A 9,348-nucleotide genomic window follows, 5' to 3' on the forward strand; every position below is an offset into this window, starting at 1 on the left:
TAAAAAACACGTAGTAAGTATATCAGTCAACTAATACATATAATATAAGTATATCGTACCGTTGATATAAAAAACTGATACAAATCAAAAAAAAAAAAAAAAAGAACCGAACGTAACTAAATAAAACCAAACTGATCTACAAAGTTTCTTTCGATAAAAGATACTATGAACAAATAAAATAGATGAGGAAGAATTAATCGTAGCCCTAATTTTAATAAATAATATATGAGCAATTTACAGAAATAATATTAGAGCTTCAAAAAAGGAGAAGAAATACATACATAATTCTTGTTTTCTCTGAAGAAAAAATGAGGAGAATAGGAGAAGAAGACGAGGAGAAGATGATAAAAAAAAAAGAGAAGCCGACGAAGAGGGAGAAACTAAAAGAACGAAACTGAAGAGAGAAGAGAAGGACGGTGGAGAAGAATAATGGAGAAGAGGCAGAAGAAGACGAGGAGAAAAGAAGTAGGTGAATAGGAGAAATGGTGAAGAAGAACGATAGAGAAGAGAAGAAGAAAATGAAAAATGAAGGAGAACAATAAAGAATAACGAAAGAGGAAGAGAAAACACCAAAGAAAGGCAATTTTGGAATAATAAAAAGAATAAAATAAGAAATATCAACCAAAATTAAAAAGTTGCTATATTTGCAAAATTAAAAATGTTAGTGCTAATATTGCTAAATTGGATTTTTATTGTGCCACCTTATACAATTTTCCTTAAAAAATTGCAAATATAGCAAAATCTGTCAAAATCTATCAATGATAGGAGTCTATCACTAATAGACTATGTAGTAAATGTTGGTCTATCACTGATAAACTATAAAAGTCTATCAACGATAGAAGCTTATCACTGATAGATTTTACTATATTTACAATTTTTTTAAAATATTATTATATACTTAATAATTATTCTGAAAATTGCTACCTATTATAATTACCAATCTAAATGTGGAGTTTAAGTCGGGTTGGGTTCAAATAAGTAAAACCGTTTTCATTTTGGTTGGTGCAAGGTCTCACCTAAAGTGTCCAAACCAACTTGAACTAACCATAATTTATTATCACCTTTAACATGTATAATCTTTTTTTACTTGTGATACAGTTATATATACATATATTTAATTTCGTTTGATTTAAGATAATTTATTCTCCAACTTCTAGAATGAGTTTTTTAACACTCTTCAAAGGAAATTTGACTTATATAAATTAGATTTAAGTTGGTAATCTTAAATGAAGATATAAAAATAGTTAAATCAAACTATTAACTTTTTGTTAGGACAAAGATTTGAATAAAGGATCAAAATAACCAAAATATTTCATATTAGAGTTGAGTTGAGTTCATTTTTTAAGAAAAGTAATTTAAGTTGAAAAAATTTACTTTCCCAAATAATTGAATTGGGTCTAAAAAGGGTCTCAATCCAACCTATGAACACTCTTAGGTCTAACGGCTAAAAATATTTAGAAATATAACAAAATATCAGTCATAAATTACTATATATGTCTATCATTTAACAACTTGGTAAGCGTAAAATGATATGGTAGTTTCATCTACATATTAGCCTTCATTTTAGACCTTCCAAATTGCAAAAATATTCAAAATTAAAATACTTGACAATAGTCTATCGTGATCTATACCGTAAAATTTTGTTATATTTATAAATGTTTTAAAACATTTTTTATATTAGAAAGTAATTCACTTTTCTTTTCTTTTCCCTATTTTTCATGTAATCTTGATTTGCTATGTCAAAAAGGAAAAAAAAAAACTTTTTTGAAGGACAATTACTATCGTGGAGTTTGAATTATATTTATCTTTATTTATATTGATATGCATATATATATATTCCATATGTATTTGATTGTATTAGAGGTATGATTATTACATATTAAATTAAAGGAAAAAGATAATTGGGAAAATACAAATTGTAAACTTGGTTTAAAATTGAGTGTGTGGCACAGCCACAGCTATATTTCCTTAACAAGAGCTTATTGTAACTTTGTGATTATTTTGGCAACTTGGTACCTCTAAAATTGAGCGTTAAAAATAAGAATACCTTATTTTTTCTTCTTCTCACTTGAGAAATGAAAAACAGCTAACAAGAGAATGGAACACACACCATCACTCCCTCCATAATACGACAAACGCCAACCAATCAAACTTTTGTGGGTTCCACCACTCCATATATATACAATATGCATATTGTTATTATATCATAGCATACTTTTGGGGTCAATGATAAATAAATAAATAAAGTAGTTTGTAAAGGCAAAAATTACTCTTTTTTTTTAATTTTTATTTTAGTTTCAAATACAAATACAAACTTAATTTTTTAAAACAAAGAAAATTAATAAAAAAAAAATTATCAAGCAGATGTTAATTTCTCAAAAAGGAGTGAAGTAATCTGTTGTATATAATAATAGAATAGTGTATACATATGTAAGGAAAATATTAGTTAGATGGAAAGAAAAATATGAGAAAAAGGGAATGAATAAAGTTTTATTTTCTTTTGGAATAAGAATCCCAACAGTTCCCTTGACCTATGAAAAAAAAATATATTTTCCATTTTCTTTTTATGTGGAGCTGTTTCCAATTAAATATTAGTATTATTAACTATTAAAGAGATCCATTTGACTCTTCTTTAAGGATTGATTGTCTCTCTTAAGACAAAGAATCTCTGTAAGTCAGCTACATAACATAATGTTTATAGTCCTAAAGTTTTAAATTTGTCGGTCTTAATTTCATCTTTAGTGATGACTCACTAAATAAGGTTTTTTTTTTTTTTTTTTAATGAATATTTTATATGTCTTTTTCTAGTCCACAGATCCCATCGCAAGAATCTGAAAGTTCCATTAATTTCTTGGCTCTTTTGCAAAGAGAAACCTCTCTTTTGCTCTTTTGCAAAGAGAAACCTCTCTTTTGCACTTTTCCCTCTGCCCTTTCACTGTCTCACTCACGTTTAAATAATCTAAAAGAAAAGGTGTCACCTTTTACATTGTACCTTTTTTTTTCCCTTCTATTTCTACTTATCTGATAGATGAAGGACGATGGGTTGTTTTTTATTTTCTTGGTTTTTGATCTTTATTATGTTAAAATCCGTGGTGTACAGTGTGAATATGAGAACAGAAACGAAAGCAAAAGCTTGAAGCTTTAACTTCTTCCTTTGGCCTTTTGTCTTCCTTTGTCTTGTTGTTAAGTTGTTTTCTGTTTTTCTCATTCTGGGTCTGACAAATATGGGGTCAAGCATGTTGAATATTAGGGTTATGTTTCATACTGTATAAGCTTTCTTTTGCTGATTTTCATTTTTCTTGGTAGATAGAGATATAGATAAAGATTAAAAAAAATGGAGATGTGAACGGGGAGGAAATGAGGAAAAAAAGGAGTTTTCTTGTCTTATTTCCTTTTGGTTTTTTGTACTGTTCTGCAACTGATTTTCTGGACGGAGAAAGTGTTCAAAAGATAGAGACAGGGAGGTGAAAAAAAAGTCATGATTCATGCATAGGCGTTGACGAGGAAAAAGCTTTGAACTTTCTGTTTTCTATTGAGAAATGTAGACTTTGCTGTCAGTTTCTTTGTTTTGCTGAATATGTCATTGCTTTGCTATAGTCAAACCCGGAAATCAACTAGACGGTTACTTGTATCTCTTAGAATTCCCCATTTTTTAAGCCTTTAACCCTTCGAAGCAAACGTGGAATCCCTTAAATTCAGAGTGCCAAAGTATTTGCTTACCTAAACAAAACACAAAAAGTTGTGTGAACTGTGGAATTTTGGTGGTTTTGAGCCGTGGCTAATACAGCCTCATCATGCCTGGTGGTGCAATTACTGATCCCAGCTTTCTACCTTACCCAATTCCCAGTTCAATGCCTAGTTCCTCTGAATTCTCCAGTTCCTTAGTATGAACCATTTTGTTCCACTTCCATGTATATCATTTTTATTGTTTTCATGAACCATGTTGTTTCAATTCCATTTAGATCGTTGTTTTCTACTAACTTTGTGTTTGTGTTAATGCATTAGTTTAAGGATTCTTTCTGATTTGCAAATGAACTGTTGATGGCTTTCTGTTGCAGAGGAAAATGGATGGTTATGGAGAAGTATGTTTGCTTGGAGATGGCTTTGATCCTATTGGAATTGTGAGGATAAGGGAAGATGAATATGATAGCAGATCCGGCAGTGACAATATCGATGGCGCTGTATCGGGGGATGATCACGATGCTAATGATGAACAACCACCGAAAAGGAAGAAGTACCATAGGCATACTCCCCATCAGATCCAAGAGCTTGAGATGTATAATTCTTAATTTTCACATTGATTGTTTTTTATTTTGGTAGCACTTGCATAGCTTATTTATCATTATTTTTTTTTTTATGATTTTGATTTATTTTCCTTTCTTTTTGTTGTTTGGTTTAGTTTCTTCAAGGAGTGTCCTCATCCCGATGATAAACAAAGAAATGAGCTCAGTAGAAGACTTGGTTTGGAGACAAAGCAAGTGAAATTTTGGTTTCAAAATCGTCGAACACAGATGAAGGTAAATAGATAATCATTATTCATGTGCATTTGCATATTCTGTTGGTTTATGCTTGTTTGTAAAATTCAATTGCGAGAAAGGTATGTAACGATGTTTGAAAATGTATCAGACACAAATAGAACGACACGAGAATGCAATTCTTAAGCAAGAAAATGATAAGCTCCGGGCTGAGAATAGTGTGATGAAGGATGCTATTTCTAACCCAACGTGTAGTACTTGTGGGGGCCCTTCGATTCCTGTTCAATTATCATTTGAAGAACACCAGCTTAGGATTGAGAATGCCAGATTAAGAGAGGAACTACATCGATTATATGCTGTCACCAACAAGTTCTTGGGATGGCCGGTTGTGCCGTTTGTCAATCATGGCTCTTCACCAAGTTCTGACTCTTGCTTGGAACTTTCTGTAGGAAGAAACGGACCCGGAAATTTGAGTACAGTTTCTGATTCTATGGGGCTTAACTTGGGAAACGGACTTTTCAGTGCTGGCCCTGTGATGCCTATTAGTAAGCCTGACATAGGCATGCTAAGCAATGATATACCACTTGAGAGAACAATATATGTGGATCTAGCTTTGGCAGCTATGAATGAATTGGTTAAGATGGCTCAAATGGATGGTCCCCTTTGGATCAGAACTCAGGACGACAGTAGCAAAGCGACATTGAACCTTGATGAATATTCAAGGACATTTCCTTCTTCGGCTGGTATAAAGCACACTACTTGGACAACAGAGGCGACCAGAGATACTACAATGGTCATCATCAACAGCTTGGCACTTGTTGAGACATTGATGGACGCAGTATGTATTCTCCACCCTTTTTGCTATTCTTTAGGTGTAGCTTCAATAGTTTTTACTGATTATTGTCTATTTAGACGTATGCAATAAATCTATGTCATTTTTCTCTTTCTTTTGGTAATTTGCTTTGTTTTTCGCCTCTTTAATTATATCCTCTTAATGCTAAAATGTACTGGTAGTTGAAATAAAATCCTCCGATAACACTAACAGATTGTTTCTTTGGCTTTAAATAGAACCGGTGGGCAGAAATGTTTCCTTGTTTGATTGCTCGAGCTACTACAATCGATGTGATATCAAGTGGCATGGGTGGAACTAGAAATGGTGCATTACAATTGGTATCTCTCTATGCCTCCCCTTTTCCAACATAATGTTTGGATACTATAGATAAGCTAACAAACATTGATATTTTAGATGCATGCTGAGCTGCGAGTGCTTTCCCCGCTCGTTCCTGTTCGTACACTTAAGTTCCTCCGCTTCTGCAAGCAGCATGCTGATGGTCTATGGGCTGTAGTTGATGTTTCCATTGGAGAAGGTTCCAATTCAAACTCATTTTTCGGTTGCAGGAGACTTCCTTCGGGCTGTGTTGTGCAAGATATGCCCAATGGTTTCTCCAAGGTAATAATTGCTAATATTCAGATTTCTTTCATTTCAAATCTGTTATATGCTAAAATTTTATGCATTTGGGAAATTGAATTTCCTGCAACCACAGCCAAACATGATTTATTTATCAATATTATCCACCAAAATAGGCTTACTATGGGATGCTTTTTGAGAAATAATAAAGTATTTAACCTAGGAATTTGCACCCTTTTATGAATATTTTAATGTTGCAGATGCTTCTAAATCTTATTATTTATTAGTTTTTGGATTCCAAAGAAAGAAGCTACTTCTTGCCTATACTTTAATTAGTCCTTTACTAATCAGGATTGAGCAAAACAAGGAACATGCATGTTTTTTAATCACGTTGTAAGCCTTTTTAATTTAGTCCATTTCAAAGGTCAACTTGATAACAACAGTTTCTAGTTTTTTTTTTAGAAACTAGGCTTATTTGTTTTTTAATCTACTCAGCCAAATTTGAAAATCCAACTTTTTTTCTTCTTCATTTTAAAATGGGAGTGAGATTCCAAAAGTTTCTTTAAATAGTGATAACAAACAAAACTCAGAAAAAAGGGAAAAAAAAAAAAAGGATCGGCTGTCACTGTACTCCCACATTTTTAAAATGACAGTGTTGGAATTTTTCCATGTGCTGTTTGTTATAAAATCTTCATTACATCTCGTGCATATTTTATTATTTGATACCTGCTTTCTGCTCCCGCTATCACTGCTGTTTTGTTTTTGATTCACGGGAGTGTGTTACCTGGATCTGGTCTACTGGTTTCTAATCTATAATCGCATGAAATATGATGACGTTTTATCTTCATTTTAAAAATACAAGACAGGCTTTTCATGTATATTAAAGTATTACATGAAATCTGCTGGTCAAGGTCTTTGGAATACATTGATTTATGAACTTATTCTATGAGGATCTTCATGATTATTTGCTGCTCATTAGAAAAGTCTCTCACGTGAAACCTGATAGAACCCAAATAGATTGAAAGATAAACAATTAAGGAATTACAAGATAAATCAAAGTGCACGAAGTTGACTTTTCTTCTAGTTTATTCTTAAATCACTCCTTCAATCCAAAAGCTTAAGCCAGTGGGTAAGAGTAAAGTTAATATAATATCTAACATTCCCCCTCATTTACGGGCTTGAAATATTAAGAACAACCAAACAAGTGGAATTGAATATTAAATGGAAAGGAGCTTGAACATAAGACCTTCTTAGACCATCTACTTTGATACCATCTTAAATCACCAATTCAACCCAAAAGTTTAAGCTAGTGAGAAAGAGAAAATTTAATATGATATCTAACAGTTATATATCTCTAATGGGGAGTAAGCAAGAATGTGTGCTGGTTAAAAAACACATTTATCAACCAACAACACAACTCAAGTGGTTTAGGCTGGCATCTACTTTTGATCAAGAGGTAAAAAATTCGAATTTCTTTAATGCACGTTATTGATCTAGAGGAGCACTTAATACTTATGTAAATATTTTATTGAGTTGTCAAATGAGATATTTGGGGGTATAAGAAACCATAAATTTGCTCTATAAGTAAATGGATATCTGGTGGGGGTTGCTTTTGTTTGGTGCCACCATGTTGATTGATGGTTTGTTTATTGTAGGTTACATGGGTGGAACATACAGAATATGATGAGACGGTTATACACCAGCTTTACCGCCAGTTAATTAGTTCGGGCAGCGGCTTTGGTTCACAACGGTGGCTGGCTACTCTTCAAAGGCAATGCGACTGTTTGGCAATTCTTATGTCTTCTACTATCCCCACCGAAGATCCTGCAGGTCTCAATGTTTCTCGTTACTCCATCCTTGTGCAGTGTGTTTGCTTTCAGGTTCTTACATGTGTCATTTAAAACAGGAATATCACCATCTGGTAGGAGAAGTATGCTGAAGCTATCGCAGCGTATGGTGGATAACTTCTGTTCTGGGGTTTGTAGTTCAACTTTGCATAAGTGGGACAAGCTCGTTGTAGGCAATATTAGTGAAGATGTAAAAGTGATGGCTAGAAAGAGTATCAACGATCCTGGTGAGCCACCCGGTATTGTGTTGAGTGCTGCAACTTCGGTTTGGATGCCAGTAACTCAACAGAGGTTGTTTGAATTCTTGCAAGATGAGTGCTTACGAAGTGAGTGGGATATTTTATCCAACAGCCGGCCAATGCTAGAAATGCTCCGTATCTCGAAAGGCCAGGGACCGGATAACCGTGTTTCTCTACTGTGTGCTAATGTGAGCAATCTTGAATTGTGTGCTTAGATGATCTATATTGCTGAATTCTTACCCTCAAGATTATTAATCGTCTCCTAAAATTCTCTCTTGCAGCCCATGAACGCTAATGAGAACACAATGTTCATATTGCAAGAGACTTGGACTGATGTATCAGGCTCACTGGTTGTTTTCGCTCCAGTCGACACATCATCAGTTAATTTGGTAATGCGCGGAGGAGATTCTGCTTATGTATCACTATTACCATCAGGATTTGCAATTCTCCCCATTGATCAATCCAACTATGCATGTACAAACGACCAAGATGCATCAGTCAAGTCAAGCCTTAACAGTGGCCATGGTGGTGCATGTCTCCTCACAGTTGCATTCCAGATTTTGGTCAATAGCCTTCCAACTGCCAAACTCACTGTTGAGTCGGTTGAGACAGTTAACCATCTCATTTCTTGCACCATCCAAAAGATCAAAACTGCCCTTCAAGTATCGTAACGATACGTGCTCAACAAGCAAGCTTTTGGTGCCTTTTTTTCTCTCTTTCTCTTTTGTCAAAAAGGTAGGCTCATATGCAAAGCTTATGGGAAAATTCATAGAATGAACATGAAAAGAGCTCAGACAAAGAATGTGGAAACATAGGTTACTAGTCAAGAACGAACCGCAAATACTAGATTTCATATCAGGTTTATATAAGTTTCTAACGCAGTCATTGTCGTTTGGGTGGTTCGGTTCGGGTATTGACTCGATGACCAGTGAAGAGAACTCATTTGTATGTTTGTCTTGAGTTGTGAAACTCTTTGTGATGTAGTTTTGTACTCTCTTTTCTCCTACTCTGGTTTTGATTTACATATCTATGAGCTGTCATAAAACAAAGGCCCAATAAGGCCCAAAGGTTCAGAGATCGGAATCCATCCACGGCCCAACTTGTTAAATTGGGCTCTAACAGCCCATTTTCTCTTTCCGTCTAATTTGTTTCACTTCTCAACGAAATATATTTTTAAAAAAATGTCTGCTTAAGTATAATTTAATTTGAAACCTCTTATAGATGTTAATTGAGTTAAGTTGATATAGCTAAATATATTTATGGATAGTTGTAAATATAGCAATTTTATTCAAAATAATTAAGTATATAGTAATAATTAAAAAAATTATAAATATAGTAAAATTTGTCAAATTCTATAAATAATAGGAGTCTATATATAT

General features: G+C 33.6%; 1 protein-coding gene across 3 annotated transcripts; it reads left to right on the forward strand.

Annotated features, from left to right (window-relative positions):
• The first annotated feature begins 2,838 nt into the window (after positions 1 to 2,838).
• On the forward strand, positions 2,839 to 8,993 carry LOC103484058 (homeobox-leucine zipper protein ANTHOCYANINLESS 2). 3 transcript variants are annotated; one of them, XM_008440965.3, is made up of 9 exons: positions 2,839 to 2,971; positions 4,059 to 4,276; positions 4,400 to 4,517; positions 4,627 to 5,313; positions 5,544 to 5,645; positions 5,722 to 5,925; positions 7,539 to 7,713; positions 7,790 to 8,157; positions 8,251 to 8,993. In XM_008440965.3, the coding sequence occupies exons 2-9, from the start codon at positions 4,065 to 4,067 to the stop codon at positions 8,638 to 8,640; spliced, it is 2,256 nt and encodes a 751-aa protein (XP_008439187.1). In that variant the 5' UTR covers positions 2,839 to 2,971; positions 4,059 to 4,064; the 3' UTR covers positions 8,641 to 8,993. The 3 variants fall into 3 exon arrangements, with proteins under 3 accessions (XP_008439187.1, XP_008439184.1, XP_008439185.1); XM_008440962.3 differs by lacking the exon at positions 2,839 to 2,971 and adding an exon at positions 3,048 to 3,884; XM_008440963.3 differs by lacking the exon at positions 2,839 to 2,971 and adding an exon at positions 3,049 to 3,911.
• Positions 8,994 to 9,348: the final 355 nt, after the last annotated feature.

This window comes from Cucumis melo, chromosome 6 (assembly GCF_025177605.1).
Source record: "Cucumis melo cultivar AY chromosome 6, USDA_Cmelo_AY_1.0, whole genome shotgun sequence".
NCBI classification, from domain to species: Eukaryota; Viridiplantae; Streptophyta; class Magnoliopsida; order Cucurbitales; family Cucurbitaceae; genus Cucumis; species Cucumis melo.